The sequence below is a fragment of the Pogona vitticeps genome, chromosome 4 (genome assembly GCF_051106095.1).
Source record: "Pogona vitticeps strain Pit_001003342236 chromosome 4, PviZW2.1, whole genome shotgun sequence".
Classification (NCBI taxonomy): Eukaryota; Metazoa; Chordata; class Lepidosauria; order Squamata; family Agamidae; genus Pogona; species Pogona vitticeps.
Window position 1 is genome coordinate 48,251,478 of NC_135786.1, and position 19,283 is coordinate 48,270,760.

General features: G+C 44.1%; 1 protein-coding gene across 3 annotated transcripts; it reads left to right on the plus strand.

Moving 5' to 3' along the window:
• Positions 1-903: 903 nt before the first annotated feature.
• LOC110081134 (Krueppel-like factor 15) lies at positions 904-16,473 on the plus strand. Of its 3 annotated transcripts, XM_072997277.2 has the most exons (4): positions 904-1,073; positions 1,771-2,024; positions 7,563-8,591; positions 15,735-16,473. In XM_072997277.2, exons 3-4 carry the CDS (start codon positions 7,666-7,668, stop codon positions 15,904-15,906), a joined length of 1,098 nt encoding a protein of 365 aa, XP_072853378.2. In that variant the 5' UTR covers positions 904-1,073; positions 1,771-2,024; positions 7,563-7,665; the 3' UTR covers positions 15,907-16,473. The 3 variants fall into 3 exon arrangements, with proteins under 3 accessions (XP_072853378.2, XP_072853377.2, XP_020653253.3); XM_072997276.2 differs by lacking the exon at positions 1,771-2,024 and having other exon boundaries at positions 904-1,120; XM_020797594.3 differs by lacking the exon at positions 1,771-2,024.
• The last annotated feature ends 2,810 nt before the right edge of the window (positions 16,474-19,283 follow it).

The following is a 19,283-nucleotide window of genomic DNA, read 5'->3' on the forward strand; positions in this document are numbered from 1 at the left end:
TGGTACATGTGGTCCTTCCACCAATGCACATCACAAGTAGTTTACATCGTCACTGTGACCATAGTTTCTGTGGCCAGTGTGTCACCTGGTGGCCAACCAACACCTGAAGAGAAGCCTCTCCATACTTCACTGGGCTGGTCCTCCAAGGGCAGATATGTATTCCTGCCATGGAGGCCACAGTCAAAGCCTTGCTAGCTTAATCTACACCTGCCATTGGCACAGCCTATGAACGGACAGAGTCACCTCTCCCCCATGACCAACGGCAGAGCTGAACTTTGCAGAGGGTGCACACCAGAGAGAACTCTACTTCCAATCTGGATCGTCTTTCAAGTAGGCGGAAGGCATTAACAAAGCAATCCTACACCGAGTTGCCTGGGAATAAATCATTATAGAATTTCAGCTCCGTCATATAATTTCGAGAAGGAAGCTCTACCATGTCCTTGGCTTCAGGCAGCAAAGTCTCTGGGGCCAGCCCTGAACACGCTGAACGGCTCCCCTGCACTCTTGAAGTCATTTCCCTGAAGCACGCCCCGCTCGACTTCATGGGGACTTTCTTCCGTGCAGACGGCATGATGCACAATGCGCGATTCCTTACAGATCCACTCTTATTTCTAGATTAATTAATCATGACCGATATCGCTCAACAGCTGTCCAAGGAAATTTATGCTGCCGTTTACGTTGTATTTACACCTAGTTCCTCCTCGGCGTCTTGCTCGTGTCGGAGGTCCAGCCCGAAGCGAGCCTCACCGAAACAAACGCAATAGGAATTTCATTTTAAAAGAGAGCATTTCCGACGGGGCTGTTTACGCTCCGGTGTCTCTCCAAGCGAGCGAGCGAGCGCCTGTCCGCCACGTGGTCCCACGCAGGCAGGGCTGGACGAGCCCCTGCCACCGGCTGCCCAATGGGGCCGCTCGGCAAGAGGCAAGCCTTCGAGGGGGCGGTCTGCGCAGCTCCGGCAGGCACCTTCCCCCCGAATCATGTGAGCAGCACCGGAGAGCGCCCGAGTGGCAGTCGGCTCGCCAGCGGGGAAGGCAGCGAGCGCGTCGGGTCCGGGCAGCCGCTGGACAGCGCCGGTAAGGGGCCGACCTGGCCGCGGAGGGCGCGGGGCGGGCGCGCGAAGGTGCGCTTTGAAGGCACGGAGCACGGGGGCGTCTTTTGGGGTCGGAGTTGGAAAGGGAGCCTAGTGAGGAGGGGGCACCCCTTCCCCGCGATGAGGGGACGGAATGGTGCTTCGATGGAGCTGGGAGTAACCAGCAGGTCACCCCCCTATCCTTTTTCACAAACCCTCCTTTGCCCCCATCGGGGCGGATCTGACCTGTGCCCTTCCCAGCTGGCGGAGTCGGGGATTGAGACTCCCTCAATCTACTGACGCCGAGACGCCAAGAGGTGCGCCAGACCTCAGCGGATCGGAGCTCCTACCACCCTAAGCCCCCGCAACCAGTGGCGAGAAACGGTGGGCAGTTGCGATCCAGCAACATCTGGCGGGAGGCAAGTTGCCCACCTCGTGATCTTTTCTCCTGATGGGCGTGATTGTATACGCGTGGTGAACGTGTGTCTCCGTGCAATCCTAAGAGCCTTCGAGGCAGCTGCGTCCTTCGTTTATCTATTCACTAATTTCAGCCAAGTTATTCTGGAACATTAAAACAACAACGACTACACACCACCCCCTGATGCCCGGTTAACTTCAAACCTCAGGTCCGGTCCCTTGGCTTTCGAAGCAATGACGAAAGAATTAACCCCCCCCCCCTTCTTTTCTTTCCACGACGAAAGTGTTAACCCAGAAATGCAGCCCCGATCTTTCCCGTCACGCTGACCAACGTGATCGGGGCTTGAACACGCCGGAATCCAGCCAAGCGGGCTTGGCTTCCAGAGCAGATGTTTCGCAATCGTGCGGAGGAGCAGCAGCAGCAAAGCGCCCGCCTCCTTCCACAAGCAGGGAACAGAGGAGCAAGGCGGCCCGGCTCGGCCCTATGGGAAGCGCGGAGCTTGGTTGATTGATAGGAGAGCTGGCCCATGGTGCTCGGGTGTGTGGGGGGGCGGAGAGAAGGGCGCGATCCCCAGGGTGCCGTGAATGGTGTGCCAAAGGGAAAGGAGGGCGTCGTCGGGTTGGCGGTTCTGCGAGGCGGGCGCCTGGCGCTCGGCTTAGGAGGCTCTCTTTGACCGGGAACCGAAGCTCATTCTTTCCGCATGAGCTGAGAGAGTGTGTGGAAGAGCTGAAGATCACGCTGATCCTGAAAAGGCGCGTGACCTTTTTCTCCAGCCCGATTCTTATTTCAAACCTTTCGACCCCTGATCAAAATAAGTCGCTGAGCCGCTTCTTCGGCCGGTGTCATGCTCGCTCCCCGGGATAGGAGGGGGAGGGGAAGGAGGCGCCCACGAGAGAAGAGAGGCTGGTCCCCCGTGGCCCTTTGAAAGAACAGCCATCCTTCACATGCTTTATTTATTTAGAATATTTTTACCCCGCCTTTTTTCCCCTTAAAAGGACTCACCGCGGCTTATATCTGTAAAAGACAATATTTAAAAGCACGCAATGGTAAGTATACAAATAGTAAAAGGAATCAAACCCTCACACTAAAAATGATAACTACAGTAAAAACGAAAGAGAGATTCAAAGGAAGAAGGCATAAGGCTGCACTTAAAACTCCTCAGATAGCCAGTCACTTAAGGCACTGGTTCTTAACCTTGGGTTACTCAGGAGTTTTGGACTGCAACTCCCAGAAGCTTTCACCACCAACTGTGCTGGCTGGGGTTTCTGGGAGTTGCAGTTCAAAAACATCCAAGTAACAAAGGTTAAGAACCACTGACTTAAGGCAGTGATCCCCAACCTTGGGCCTCCAGATGTTCTTGGACTTCAACTCCCAGAAATCCTGGCCAGCAAAGGTGGTAGTGGAGGCTTCTGGGAGTTGTAGTCCAAGAACATCTGGAGCCCCAAGGTTGGGGACCACTGCCTTAAGGGAAAGCCTCTCCGAAGACTGCTTGCAGAAGGACAGCAAAGATGGGGCCAGCTTGGTCTCCTGTGGGAGGGAGTTTCAGAATCTGGGAGCAGTGGCGGAGAAGGCTGTCTCCTGTGGGGCCACTAAATGCACCTGTGAAGGTGGTGGGTCCAAAAGAAAGGCCTCCCCTGAAGCTTCCAAGTGCTTTCCAAAGGCAACTTTTCCCCCTTAGAAGCATTGTGCCTGTCTTGCTGATGGGAAAACCCTCATAGACAAGTGCCTCTTCTCAATGTTGCCACCCCAACTGGTACTACTAAATCCTTTGGTGATTTGTACTTGATCTGTAGTTTTAACAACAGTATCAACAACTGACTTGTAGATGAACATACAGTATAGGTTGTATGTTATCAGCAGATTGCTGACTGTATCAGTCATCCTTCTCATTAATATTTATCTGGAGGTTTGCATGCATCAATGGGAGTTGGCGAGGGGCAGAGTTAAGCGGAAGAGTAGAAAAGGAGGGAGAGCGAGAGAGAAGGCGGCTGAGACTGAAGAGAGAAAGTTGTTTAGTTGAGAGTTAATGACATTGACTGGACTGTTATCACCTGTAATAATATACAATTTCTACTTGGTTCTTAAATGATATGATGCCCGGACTTCTATCATTAATTGTGAATAACATTGATGTAATCAACTGGTGGCAGCTGAACACCACGTTGCTTGTGTTTTTGCTTGGTGAAACAACTAAGGGACAGGTGGCAACATGACCAATTGGTGGCATAGCGTTTGGATACTCCAATGTGAAATTGAATTTTCTTGAGTCTAGATGGAAAGGGGGGTTAGGATCTGTGGCATAAGAAGTGGTTACTTGTTAGAGTCTTGTGGAAGACTTAGTTTCGGGGCTTCTGAAGCCATGTCTGGGGAATCCCAAGAAGAGCTCCTTTTGGCTCTTGTGAGGAAAAAGAACCAGTCCAAGTTAATAAGAAATTGTGTTGTTTATGCTCCAATTGGTCATGTTCCCACCTGTCCCTTGGTTTTTTCACCAAGCAAAGGCACAAGCAATATGTTGTTCAGTTGCCGCCAGTTGATTACATCAGTGTTATTCACTATTAATGATCATTTAAGAACCAAGTAGAAATTGTTTATCGTTACAGGTGATAACAGTCCAGTTAATGTCTTTATCTCTCAACTAAACAACTTTCTCTCTTCACTCTCAACCGCCTACTTTAACTCTCTCTCTCTCTTTCCTTTTCTTCCACTAAACTCCACCCCTCACCAACTCCCACTGGTGCATGCAAATCTCTACATAAATATTAATGAGCAGGGTGAACGCTACACTCACATTGTGGGCCAAGCCTCCAGATGACTTATCAGCAATTACATGCAGATATTAAATAGCATTAGGGGAAATATCAAGCCCACATACCAATAGCTGCATATAGAGCACAAATGCCATGTCATCACTTTCTCATAATATACCTTCAGGTAGGCTTGAAGCCTCCCAATTCAACCAGGGAATCCAACAGGATACCATGCCAATGTTATCAAAAGTCATCAAGCAACCCAAAACAAATAGAACTCCACCCACCCACCATTCCTTGGCATAAGTCCTCCACTAGGCTGATCAGGGCTGCTTCTGCATCAAACCACTGTAGACTGGAAATGATTGAAATAAAAATAGCCATTCAGAAACCACCTGACTTTGAGATGCTACCACTGGCTCCAACACTTTGTTTTAAAATGAAAGATTCCACATTGGATAATAACTAACTTTGCTTGATCAACATTTGTTTGGGAGAGGGAATGTTCCTAAAAGAGGTCTCAAAACTACCTCCTTACAGACAAAAGAAACATTCTCTTTCACTTTGAGTGGCAGTGATTACATCTGAGGACGATATTCTCAACCTAGCTCTGGCAGATTTCAGCAGTCATGGTTCAGAATGCACCTGGCCAACCACATTGGATTGGTAATTGTGGGAATAGAAGGCTGCACCATATAGGTCTCTGGCCTGATCCAGCATAGCACTACTTATATTGTCATTAAAGAGAAATTGTATGTTATGACACTCATAGAAAACACAAGCAGAACACAAGACTTCCTAGCGGGTGGTGGGAAATGTACAAATATTTTTCTTTTCTTAACATATATGTGTGAATTGCTCATTCATGTTGGGAAATTACCTTCCAAAGGCTGTTAAATTGGAATTGTTACTTCTCAATGACTATTGTCACTTCTCATAACATCAAAAGCCAAAAAAGAAAAAGAGAAGAGGAAAGAATCAAATCAAAGAATCAAATATTAACTGGAGGGAAGGCCTGCCTGAACATCCATGTTTTTACTGTAATTGGTTTTAAAAAATACCCAGCAAAGGGGCCGCACAAATCTCCAGAGGCAGATTGTTCCAGAGGAGAGGAGCCACTGCTGAGAAGGCCCGGTTTCTTGTTTTTTCCTTCCAGGCCTCCCTCGGTGTCAGGCTCCTCAACCTCACCTCCTGGCTCGCACGAGTGACACAGGTAGATCTTGGTGGGAGTAGGCGTTCCGCCAAGTATCGAGGCCCTAAACAGTTTAGGGCTTTATACGTAAGCATCAAGACTTTGAAGTCAATGCGGAACCGAATGGGCAGCCAGTGCAATGTGGCCAGAATAGGAGAAATATGGTATTTTCTTGCTCCACTAAGGAGTCTGGCTGCCACATTCTGCACCACTTGGAGTTTCCACATCAACTTCAAAGGTAGCACCACGTAGAGCGCATTTCAGTGGTCTAACCTTGAGATTACGAGCGCATGTACCAAGGTAGTGAGCACCCCCACATCGAGATATGTTGAGATTGTTATGTAAGCAAAGTGGCACAACACTTCGTTGTTCCTGCTGACTAATATGACTGTACTCTCCCCTGAAAATATAATAATGTGCATTTTTTAACAATTGCCTTTTAAAGGACTAAAAGGTAGACAGCACATAATTTAAAACAAATTTTTTTGCAAGGGAAAATAGTGTCAGTTGAAATTTGTAAAATATAAGAAATGCAATGAGACTAATCATGGTTTCTAGTTCCATGTCATCTATAATGTAAGCTGTAGACTTGTCGGGGAAAACGTGCAAGGAATGTGAGATTCTTCAGGTTTAACAAGCCCAATGCTTAATTTCATTAGATGCTCCTTATACCCAGAGGGGGACAAAAACAAGAATGAGGCTGGTTTCTCCCATCCTTTCCATTTACCCTACAACACTTGAGTGGGTGTTGGTTTAATATGAGAACAAAAAGAGATGCTCTCCAACTGTTGTGAATGGTGTTGTGAAATGTACTGAGCAATCCTAGATCTTTGACCTGCATGTTGCTGTGGGCAGGCCATGCAATACTTTAAATGTTGCCCTTAAAGGCTGGGCGTGTTTATGGAGGAATGCTTCCTTGAATTTCTAGTTGGGCATCCAACATTTTGGGGAGGTAGTAACAGAGAGGAGGGTTATGGAAGATCTGAAAGAATTCCATGTATCTAAAACACTCATAAAAGGCGGTGGACCTCCTGTGGTTCTATGTGGCCTGCTTTCTTGCCCTTTTAAATGTATTATTAAAATAAATAGGGACAGAAATCTAAAACAAATAAATTTACACTGATATAAGTTTGCAGTGTACACATTTTGAATAATGCATGGCAAACTTTATTTAGAATATACAAGTGGTGCCCCGCATAGCGAGGTTAATCCGTTCCGGATTAACCCTCGCTATGCGGAATCGTCGCTAAACGGGTAGGGAAAACGTATTGAAACGCATTAAACTTAGTTTAATGCGTTCCAATACCTTGCTTACTTACCTGTTCAGCGAGGATTCCCCTTGCCGGCAGCCATTTTTGCGCCCTCGCTAAGCGAGGGCAGGGCGTGAAAACGGCTGCCGGCAGCCATTTCCGGGCTTCCGGCGGCCATTTTGGAGCCGCCGAACAGCTGTTCGGCGGCTCCAAAATGGCCGCCGCAATACCCGATCTTTGCAATGCGGGTTTTCCCCATTGCGAAGATCGGGTATGTTTCCGTATAGCGATCCCGAAAAAGGGATCGCTATACGGTAACATCGCTATACGGTGCACTCGCTAAGCGAGGCACTACTTGTACTATAGAATACACTTTTTGGAGAGACAATCATGTCTTGGCACTTGAAATTTCTTAGCCATGAGAGATAGGGAAACTATTACAGTAAATGGACAAATGCTATGTTTCTCAGGCAAGGCTCTTTTGGATTCTGTAGTTTTATAACCTTGGACTTTCTATTTGGGGTTAACCAATGCCTTGACACTTTGAAAATTTGTTATTCTATTGCTGCAGGCAATCCTTCTACCAATATAGATTGCAACTGTTTGTGCAGGATGTTATCTTTTAAGAGAAGGCCTTGATTGTAAAGTGTTGTTGGATGTTGAAATTGTTTATATTAAATTTATTTATATACTCTTTATACTATATTTAGTTATTTATAATTTATTTATTTACTTTATTTATTTATAAAGTAGAGTATTTCTACTAAATTTGTTTGTATAAACTGCTGTCCTTTGCTTCCGCTGAATATAGACCTACCCAAGTCTTCTGTGTTCCCTGAGTTGTTGTTTTTAACCGAGGTACCTGCTTGTGGTTATCTTTTGGCAGGTGGCTCTGTAGCTTTCCAAGCAACATCATTTTCAGCTCAACTGCTTAAATAGCTTTATATACATCCATCACTACACCTTTTTATGAGGGGGGAGACCCACCAATGGTCTCAGTAAATCATAGCAAACTGGTTTCTCCTTCAGGACCACTGACTGCCCCAGCTTCTATTCAGCTAGACAGTTCTTCAGATGTTCTTGAGCCAGAGATGCCACCCTTAAATCTGCTGCAGGACTACAATGAGGAGCAAGTGTCTAATCCGGCAGTTATATCCAACCTAATTAGTGCACCAGAGACGGATATCTCATCATCTAAGGTGAAAAAGGAAAGGGAGAAACCACAGACTATGGTTTATGAAGCTTACCTCAAGCTACCTTATTCTTGTACAGAACTCTCTAGGGACTTCATCCCTACACTGGAGGAGATTGAAGAATTTCTAAATGAGAAGACAACTCTCAAGGATGAGAAACAGCAGGTGGGAAGTCAGCTGAAGATAAAATCTGAAATCAACTTGAGCAACCCTGGAGAACAATGTGTTCCTGGAACTCCTCCAGAGGAAGATCTTTCAAGCTCTGCTCAGGCTGGAGTAGTTGCTGATGGAATAAACATGGTAGGAGGCATGGGGACTGTCCCTGTAATGCTTCAGATCCAGCCCATTCAAGTGAGTGAAAGTCCCTCATCTGCTCAAAGCGTTATTGGTGGAGTCAGGGTGGCCCACTTGATCATCAAAATGGAGGGCCAGAACTTGACTGCTCTTCCACAGGTTGTTCAAAGTCCTGTGAAAAGTACAGACCAAAAGTATGTCCGAATTGCCCCTCTGCCCTTAGCACTGAGGCCTGGGGGCCAGTTTGGAATCACAAAAACTGTGGAAGCCAAAATCTCCAAAGCCTCTGCATCTGTCATCCGAGTCCACAAGTGCACACATCCCGGTTGCACCAAGATGTACACCAAGAGTTCTCACCTGAAAGCACACTTCCGACGCCACACTGGAGAAAAACCTTACACCTGCAATTGGCCTGACTGTGGGTGGAGGTAAGTGTGCAACAATGAAAGGTGCCTTTTAAAAATAAGGTTTTTTTTTTCGTGTGGTCATTTGATTCTGTGTGATTGCTTAGTTATCAGAAGCTTGGAAAAGGATGAAGCTGAGTAGCTGAGTGCCTGTTGCTGATGTCCCAGGTCCAATCCCTAGCATCTTCAAAACTCCTACTTGAACTTCTGGAGAGGCAGTTTCTTGTATTCCTGAATTACATTTTTAGACTCCAATTCCCAGAATACTCCATCCAGTATGATTAATAGCTCAGACCTGGGGCGATCTTACTTTTAACACAATTATGTGCTTAAATGAAGCTTCTGAAATTAGTTCAGCTTTCCTGAATCACTTTAGCTTTTCTCCCAACCAACAATGTCTCCCAAGCAACAATCAACCTGTAGTTTTTCACATGTCAATCCTCCCTGCATTCAGTGGAGTTTATTGCTAAGTAAATGTGCTTGGGGGATACCCAGTGTGATGCAGTGTGTAGAGTAATGGATTGGGACTCAGGAGGTCTGGGTTCAAATCCTTGCTCAGCCATGGAAACTCACTGGGGGTGTAGAACTGGTAGAACCACTCCTTAAATATCTCACTTACCTTAAAACCTCCTTTATTTATTTATTTATTTATTTATTTATTTATTTATTTATTTATTTATTTATTTATTTATTTATTTATTTATTTATTTATTTATTTATTTATTTATTGGACTTATATACCGCCCCATAGCGCTACAAGCACTCTCCGGGCGGTTTACAATTTAATTATACAGGCTACACATTGCCCCCCCAGCAAGCTGGGTACTCATTTTACCGACCTCGGAAGGATGGAAGGATGGTCACTATAAGTCAGTTCTGACTTGAGAACACATAGCAAGTATGCTTAGGACTGTAGCCTGATTAAGCTAAACAGATCATATAATGGTAGGATGAAAACAGGCATGGACCTTGGAGTAGGCGCGCATTTTTTCTCTTGTAATCCTCCCCTCCCATTTTTATTTCTTCAGAGAAAATTTTTTTTTATTGAAAAAATCCTGTTGTGCCCTCTAGTGGCCACCTATTTTGGGTTTGTGCATTGGCATCCAGATGGGCTTCAGGAGTTCTGTGGGACTGTATTTCATTCGAAGGGCACATGCTGCCCACCATGACTTTAAAGATGTATGAGCTCTGCGTTACCTTGCTAGACAAATAAAGATACTCTGGTCTTCCCCACTCCATGCAGTTGTAGCCAATATATTTTTTTTCAATAGCTTCTTGAATAATTTTACCACAGTGTTTCTGCTTTTCCAAGAATTCTTTCTTTTAGTAGTTTGGCTGCTATGCTACAAGTTTCTGTGCCCTGGGATATAATCGATTTTCCACATATGGGCTCTGTATGTAGCAAACCATGATTTCAGCATTAGGTCAGCCTTTCTTTCCTTCACCACCCCTAATGGGGACTTTGTTGCATTTTGCCTGATGAAGAATTTGGGGTATTTTGAAACTTTGCCCTGTACAACGTTGCATATGTTTAGCTGGCTATAATAAAAGCCTGCTTGGCCATTAATTTTAGAACAGGCTAGGGCATGATTTCATGTAACTATTATTTTTATGCCCTCCTTTCCCCTCTCCACAAAACTACAGGATATATCTTATGGGATGAAGTTGCAAAACCATAAGGAATTGCATTCATGGGATAACACACTGTGCATGTTATCTCTTTCTCAAGCAGATGGTTTTATTCAAAATTTAAAAGCTGCCAGCTGGTCATTGTATCAGTGGAAACTTTTGAAATGTGGAGAGATTGCAGCTGATGAGTGCACATTCGCCCAGGTTTCCAGGGAGCTTTGCAACCCTTTCTCAGAGCTGTGCTCTGTTAGTCTCAGTGTCTGCTTATGATAAGAGGAAAGAGCCTAGTGAAATCTCTGATTTAGACAGTAGGATGTGCGTATTCATGCTTCAAGAGTATGAAAAATAGGAGATGGGTAGGCCTTGGATCTTATCTGCCTCAAAGACTCCAGAGAAGACTTCTGCGAGCGTGCTGCTCTCAAGCTGCCTGGAATCCTGGATCCACAAGGAATAATGTCCAGACTGTAGCCTTTTCCTGTGAGAACAGATGGGGGGAGTGTGTGTGTGTGTGTGATCCTTTGAGAGCAACTGTAGCTCATTAGCAAAGGGTGTGCTTTATGGTACTGAAGTGATGCACTCTGTAGGGGAAAAATTTCCTGACCAGATATGCAGTTTAGGCCTAATCTTAAGAAGTGCTGGAGATAGTTCACTAGTGTGGAGAAATAAAAGCAAACTCCTTCCCAGTGATCTTTAGGAAAGGGATTTGGAAATAACATGTACAGCCTTTACATAAATGTACGGTATGGTTGCATTTGAAATGTGATGGATAGTTTGAGCTACCCATCTTGGAAATGATAATGTGTAAATGGAAAGTATGCACAGAAAAAAGCTACTAAAATGATCAACAGGTTTGAGGATCTGTCTTTCCTTCGAGGAAAGGTTGAAGTGTCTGGTGCTTTTTAGCTTCATAAAATAGAATTCATGGAGGCAGGAGATGATTTAGGTTTATAAATGTATAAGAAGGATGAGCAGCTGGCTGGATAGCTTAACTAATTGGGGAAAAAACGAGAAATACAATGGGTTGGGATAGGCGGATTCATATTTTTTCCCCTTTAATTACATGACGAAATGCAAAACGTGAATCAGCCTACAGTTCTGCATCCATAATCCATAGCTTTTCCTCCCTAACAAAGAGACTTCTACTTTTTAAAAGTCAAAAATTTCCCTTTAATTCAAAGTGTGTGATCGCTTTGAACTGATGCAGAAAGGAAAGCCTAATGGAGCACAGGAGCACACATACACAGAGCACCTTCCTCCTCATCTCCTGCCACATAAACCGCACGCACGCACGCACGCACGCACGCACACACACACACACACACACACACACACACACACACACACACACACACACACACACAAAGTTATAGGGAGAAAAGCTTATTTTCCAAGACACTTCTTATTTTTTTTACAGTTATTCTCTGAGGGCAACAGTCCTGAGGTTTGTTTATGTATGATAGGTCAAGAAGCAGAGCTTGTCTCCCATGGTGAGATTTTTTAAAAGTTAAGTATAACTTGACTTAAGTATACTTATAACTATAGTTATAAGTATAACTTATAACTATGGGAGGAAATTGAAGTAGGAAGCCTTTTTGTTGTTTGTGAGGCAGTTCATTGTAATGGTGCCACCTGCATGGCGCTACACAGAACTGCAAGCAAACAGCAAAAAACAAAAACAAAACGAAAACAGCCCCCCTCCCCAGCTCTCTCCTGTTTTCTGTGTGGCCTCTTAAATCACACAGACAGGAATTCCCTAGTGTGACTCCACAGCAAGTGAATGCAAGTGAATTCTCATTTCCTTTGCTGTGTAGTCACACCATGAGTTAGGTGTCTGGCTGAGGAGCCAGAGTTTAGGCGTTCAAATCTTTACCTTACTTTCCAAGAGAAGAGCCAGCCTGTGTGAACTTGAGCAAGGTGGTACTTCTTAGCACTTAATCCCTAGAAAACCTTGGAAGGTCACCATAATTTGGAATCAACTTGACAGCTTGTTGCTGCTGCTGCTGTTATTATTATTAAGATGAATGTAAAGAGAGAGAATAGATTCTCCATCTATTAAGATCACAGAAAGGGCACAATGAGACTAGGAAATATTTATTTAAAAAACCCCAACCATCTTGGTTTCCCGAATGTCCCAGGTAGCCACTGGCCTTAGGGGCTGGGGGATTTTGGGAGTTGTAATCTAAAAAACAGAGGTGGATGTAGTGGATAGGGTGACAGACTAGGACTCAGGAGGCTTGAATTCAAATCCATCCTTATACATCAAAACTCACTGTGGGAATGGAATTGGTAAAAGCACTCCTTAGATATCTCACTCCCTTTGACAGCCCTATTAGGGCCACTATAAATCAGTTCCAACTTGAAGAAGAAGGTGGAAAAGATGCTGCTTAATGATATACAGTTAATGTATGGAATTGAGTTTTACCAGTTATGATCATGGCACTGTCTTAGAAGGGTTAGACAAAATCCTGGCTATGTCAGTGGTTAATAGGCATAATAGGGATGTTGCTTTCATATCTTGCTTCTTGGTTCCAGAATGCATCTGGGAAGCTTGTCTAAATAGCTGTTTGGCACAGTGGTTAAAACGCTGTACTGCAGCTAAAACTGTGCTCACGACCTGGAGTTCAAATCCTAGGTAGCCGGCTCAAGGTTGACTCAGCCTTCCATCCTTCCGAGGTCGGTAAAATGAGTACCCAGTTTGCTGGGGGGGGGGGGCAATGTGTAGCCTGTATAATTAAAAATTGTAAACCGCCCGGAGAGTGCTTGTAGCGCTATGGGGCGGTATATAAGTCCAATAAATAAATAAATAAATAAAATAAATAAAAATTTTCTCTTCTGCCAAAACGGAGAAGGGAAACTAGAATGTGGCAAAGTTTGTGGCTGTGATTTTACATTTGCTGGTTTTGTCCAAGTGTGCCAGCTTTCGTGTTTTCCTCGGAGAGTGGAACCTCAGGCATGTTTTGAGGCTTGAAGATGTGCAAAGAACCTTTCACCTTGTGTGGTGATGGGATGAGGTGCCTCCTGAACAAACTGCAGGCTGCCAGGGCTCACTCCCCAATCTGCTGGCATTTGCTATGATTTTGGCCTCAAGTCAGCCATTTTACTTCCATCAATAACATCCCCCTTCCAGGCTTTTTTTTTTAATAACATTTTGCCTGTTGAAGAAACCTGGGAATAAAGCTTGCCCTTTTTCGAAAACCTTTCAGTTGGCCTAATGAAGATATTACACTGCAATCAGTTTTGAAGCTTGAAAATTGTTATGTGTTATATTTAATGTGTTGTTATATTTAATTTTTGTACCACAAAAAGAAGCATAGGATGAAACAACAGATTTGTAACTCCTTTTGCTGCAAAAACCCACTGAAGAAGCAGAAGAGGGAAAGAAGGGATTCTGCTTAGGACAAGCAAGCCCTCTTGAAGAGTCTCTGCAGGCCTGGAGCGGCAAGGGCTGGTCTTCTAACTAGGGATGAAAGTATGACACGAATTGCTAATTAAAAATTATAGCAATTAAGAGCAATTCAATATTGACTACTGTTTTATTTTTTTTAATTGAGTTGTTTCTTATTAAAGGCCATTGCAGTTATATGCCATCAAATCTCTTCTGAGTTATGGTACTTCTATAAATTAATAACCTCCAAAAGATCCACCTGGAACTACCCGCTTGTGCAAAATTGGTTTCAATATGAAACCGCTTCTGTCCCTTCCCTTGACATCTGTCTTGCTTCACTTTAAAATATTGTACCTTGAGCACCATTTTAAAGCGAAGCAGGGCTTTAGCTGAGGGAGAGGCCTCTTTGTCTTCCAGCGGGCTTGCTTGTGGTGACTGAGAGCGCAGCGGCAGCAGGAGGAGGGGAGGTGTCTTTGACAGCGAGGGAGCCCCCTGCTGATGCCGCCGCCACCAAGACGCACTCTCTGGCTGCCATGGTCCAGCTGTCCACTGAACGATCCCATTTTGTGAAGGATGAACAGCAGCAGAGTCTTCATATGCTCCATGTTTGTAGCGAAAATGGAGCTGCTGAAGCTTATTCCTGCCCCCCTCAGCAAAAGCAATGTTGCTGAGTGGCCAGTGCTGGGAGGTTTCCCAGCTATTTTGGGTCTGGGAAAGCGTTTTTCTTGTCGGGGGGGGGGGGAGAGCCAGTGGCTCCTCTTTTTGGCATAGTAAAACAGGTGTGTGATTGGAGTGGTTTTGCTTCAGTTTACAGACAGCTCACAAAGTTTACTGTAGGCGATCTGCAATATGTCGTTCCAGTCTCCCAGTCAGATCTCAGGGCAGCAGTGGGCAGAGACAGTAGAGGAAGGGTCCTTCCCTTTTTTCTTTTCAGTCTCCCTCTTTCTCCCATCCTCTTTTCTTTCACTCTCTCTGTCTGCATCCTCTTTCATTTCTATTGCCACCTTTTTCTTTCTGTCTTCCTCCCGTGATGTTTTTTTCTTTCTCTTTCTGACACACATTTCTTTTCCTCTCTTTCTTTATGCCCCCCTCTTCACTCTCCCCCTTGGACCCCTTTCTTTTCCCCCCTCTTTCTGTCAATCCTTCCATCTTCTTCTTCTTCTTCTTCTTCTCTCTCTCTCTCCCCCTCCCTCCTGTGCCCCTTTATCTCCTTTCTACTCCCTCCTGAGATAGCTACAGTGTGAGAGAAACAGTGGGCCAGTCTCTGTTTGCTTGCTGAGGGCTTTTGAAATCAGTTCTGTGTCTTTCCTCTCACAAATCTGTTTGGGTTGAACAAGGGCTCCTTTAGAATTAAGAAGCTAAGTATCTGGTTGAGCTCTCTCCTTTTTTAGCTGTGGCACTGAGATTGACCGTGAGGTCATGTCTGTTCTGTTCTTGAAATGTTATGTAACATTGGACAATTGATGCTTCTTTCTGCATCTGTTTTCCTCATTCTATAAAGAAAAACAGGATTTTACAAAAACCCAATGACTTTGTTAATATTTCTCATAGTATTGGAGTTTCCTTTGTCAGAAGACACTGTGGGAAGTGTGCGAAGAGCAGCAGCTTCTGTTTTCTTGTGTACATGTCCAGGTTCATATATAAAAAGGGGAAAAAGTTAGCCATGGACAATAATCCAGAGGGCAATAGAATGTCAGAGGTATACAAGAACACATGCATCTTTTTGAACTTCTGAAGTGCTGTCTTTCCTTTTCTCCTTGGTACTATTCACATACATGGGTCAGGTGTGCATATGTTTGAACTGAAGACTGGCTCACCTACTCCACCACCTATAAAACTGCACAAACTGTGTGAAAAGGCCCTTAGAATTGCAGCTGTCCACTCCCACATTACTAAGGCTCATGTCTACAGCTGTTGTCTGGTCTTCTCTATATGTGATCTCAAAATATGGATGGGAAATGTAGTTTCAGAAATGAATGCAGACACATTGCATTCTTGAGATTCAGACTGGAGCATAATGAGCTAGCTCATTTCTTCTATGTTCAAGAATGTTCTCTCTCAGCTACAGTTTTGCTGTGGTAACACTGACTGAAAAAGCAAGCTCTCTTGATTAGTTCAAATGGGCAGTAAACATCTTGTCTTCTGTCTGGCAGGTTCTCCCGTTCAGATGAGCTTTCTCGCCACAAGCGCTCCCATTCTGGACTCAAGCCGTACCAGTGTCAAGTGTGTGAAAAGAAATTTGCCCGCAGTGACCACTTATCCAAACATATGAAGATCCACAAAGGGTCATTCAGCTTGGGACGTCGTCGGACAAGTGACAGTTAACTTGCTCTTTGATGCTTTGCTCAGAGAATTCCAGTCACATCAGAAGACAAATGGAATGATAAAATATGGTCCTCCTTTTGGAAGAGGACGAAATAAAGAATAGAGTTGTTTAAAATAATTGTAAAGAACATTACTTGAAGATTCCTTCCAATCAGGGCTTGGCCCCAACATGAGGACTTTATTGCTCTTGAACTATTATAGAAGTTGTAATTACATTTGGGGGTGACAGCTTAAATATTCTGGGAATGGCAGAGTGAGATTCTAAGTTTTATAACCATATTTTGGGATAAGAATGGATCTTAGATTATTTTAAAGTTTCTATATAATGCATGTATGAGGTAAAAGTGAAATAGGTGGGCTACTTTTTCAGCATGCTATCTAATGATCACTCAGTCATTGATTATAAAATTGAAATGAGCCTGTTCAACTAATACCATCAGATAAACATTCATTAAAATTGTGAAAGCAAGTCTTAAGATCAGAAACGGAGATTCTAAACTCAGGAAAATATATTTCTGTGTTTATTTCATGCTCTCTCTTTTAAAATACAATCTTCATTTTCCTAAACCTTCCACGGCATTGATTACTAAACATGACATTCATAGCATTGGGCATAATTTACATTGTTATCAGTTGTCTTTGGGAAAATCTGTTTCATTTTCAATCACTGTGATTTGTTGTGTTGACTGTTGCCCCAATTTAAATGCTTGTTTTCTGAACTGAGAGTTTAGGCTCTTGTTAGAAATGGGCATGAATCATCATTTCAGTGGATTACGCTGATTCATTTAGCAGGTGATAATGTGTTTGACACTTCAAAGCTCCGCCTCCTTTGGTGGGTGCCCACTCAGAAACAGCACCCTGTCTTCCCTGCCCCACCTTCTCTCGGTTCTGCCACTGAGTGGCTGGAAACCAAACCAACAGTTTGTGCCTATCACTAAATTATGAGCTAAATTATGAGCTCTGGCTGAGAGAATTCCAGAATTACATCTAATTACAACCTGCCCTCATATTATTTTTTTAAAAAAAGTTACATGGCAAAAATCTACTGATCATTGTCATATTCACAATGGCAGAGTGCAGTGCTTAGCCCTCATGCTGCCTGAAGCCATCCTCAATGCTACATACAGTAGCAATGCTTGGGGGTGGGGAAGAAGGGGTGTCACTATTTGTTCTTTGTCACATGTCTACATCGATACCATGGCTGCTTCCTGGAAAGCTATAGAGTTAATGTGGGTCCTCAGGGCCAAGGTATTTTGCTAGGCAGGGAAGCAGCGAAGCTATGGAAGCCGATAGGCAGCAAGTCAGAAGAAACCCAACTGTGTAGACAATGCATATAGTTGTACACACATGGAAGAGGCAAAGGTCTGGGTACATCCTCTAGCATTCTGCACCTTGCCAAGTGGCTCATGTGTCTTTCATTGCAGTTTACTTCATAGTTGTCAGCCCATCTGAGCCTATGGGATTAAAAATGGTCCCAATGTTCAGGGGTATGGGCTTAGTTTATTTATTATTTCTTTCTTTCCTTGTATCCATGAAATTCAGTAAACCTATGCTGAGTCATAAGAAGACCACAAGGTGAGTTTCATGGCTCAGTGGGGGCCTGAACTCAGGCTTCCCAATTCCAGTGTTGCAGCTGTTGCACTACACTGCCTTATGCCACATTCCACATGAACTTAATTAAGATAAAACAATGATCATATAACATCTTCAAAGTCAAAAAATTCATTACTGTATATACGCTATTTTTCCCCTACCCCTAACATAGGCTATACTTTTTACTTTTTGCTATCTTTAATGGAAATGATTGCTGTAAACATGCACTTGAAGATTTAAGGCCGAGTTTGTAAGTAGCTGTTTACTTGTGATTAGTTCATTTTGCTGGTAACAAAGATATAACTACATTTATATTTACTGTAGCTCAGTGGGGGGGACATCACTCATTTTGCAGTGCAATTGTAACTTCTGAGGTACTTTTTTAAAAACTATGAGAATGGGACTCCATAGATGGGGTGGTAGAGGAGCCTCACATGGCACCGTTGCTTCCTCCTCTCCTGTTGTGGGTATTGAGGCAACAGTGAGGTGGAATGGAGGAGAGAATGTTTTACAGCACAGGCAAGTAGCTTGTGGCATTCGGATGCTTTGACTCCTCAAAAGTAACTTCAGAAGTGTATACTGTATATTATATAATGCAGAGAAATGCGAAATGAGTTACTCTTTTTAACAATTACAACTTAGGGGAACAACGCTTGGTTCCATAATTGCCACCAATTATGTATTTTACAAGTAGCTATCTAACCTCTGGTACACACCCTGTTGTATGACAAGGAGAAGTCTTTACCTGGGCAAAGTAGATGTTGTCTTTGTGTAGCTGCACTTGCACAGCAAAAACATGCTGTGCAGTGGTGAGGCAAATTGTGCCCAGAGGCAAGCTCTTGCGTGTTTGTTCGTTTCTTCTCTGCCTCCAGCCTGTCCTGATGTGCCAGCCAAGTTTGTGCCAGAAGAACAAAAGTTTACCAAGTGTAAGACTAGCAGGCTGTATGTACACATGTTTACTAGTAAGATTGTGATTCAGAGATGTGTTCTGGAGCATACGTCTTGTTGTTGCTTGCCTTGGATATTCAAGCCGCCTTGCCCTGTGGGCACCTTCTTTCTTCAGTACGTGCCAGTTGGAGTGATTCATGCTGTCTCCATATTATACAGAGGAATTCTATTTATGCTCTAGCTTCATAATCCTGCACTGTTTCATCTGATGGGTCTCCAGCTAGGCCTGTCAATGAATGTACAGTATGAGGAACTGCTGTCCTCATTATCCCTCCCACAGAATGTGCCTATACTGGAGGATTAGAAGCTACCTCCCACAGAAAACTATATAATGGCAATTTTAGCTATTTAAAGCCCAAGAAAGAACTTGGTGTTCACAGGTGCAGAAAGTCAGGATTCATGCCCAGCCATGCAGAGCAAGATATTTGCATATGTCACACTAAAGAAGAATATACTGCATCAGCCATCAAAGCTGGCAGAATTCTACAGGGATGTTCCTGCCTCTGTTTAGTCACGGTCAACTCCACAGTGAGTGGCATAGGACTTGATACTCTGCGTGGTGGACTGGGTCCTGGTGCCCTTGCCCCTGGTACAGGACTGCCTGGGATATCCTGGACCGTGACAGATGGGGCCTGTCTGACCTCCTGTGGGAGGGAGTTCCAGAGTCTGGGAGCAGCAACAGAGAAGGGTCTCTCATGTGTCCCCATCAGATGCACCTGTGAAGGTGGTGGGACTGAGAGAACAGCCTCTCCTGATTATCTTAACACCCAAGCCAGCTCACAATGGGAGATATGGTCTTTAAGATCAATTGGGACCAGGTCATTCAGGGCTTTGTA

What these genes read in the sequence shown, in the direction of transcription:
- LOC110081134 (XM_072997276.2), top strand. Translation starts at nt 7,666, where the DNA reads ATGGTCTCAGTAAATCATAGCAAACTGGTTTCTCCTTCAGGACCACTG. An exon ending in TGGCCTGACTGTGGGTGGAG is followed by an intron (nt 8,592 to 15,734) that starts GTAAGTGTGCAA and finishes TCTGTCTGGCAG; the next exon opens with GTTCTCCCGTTCAGATGAGC.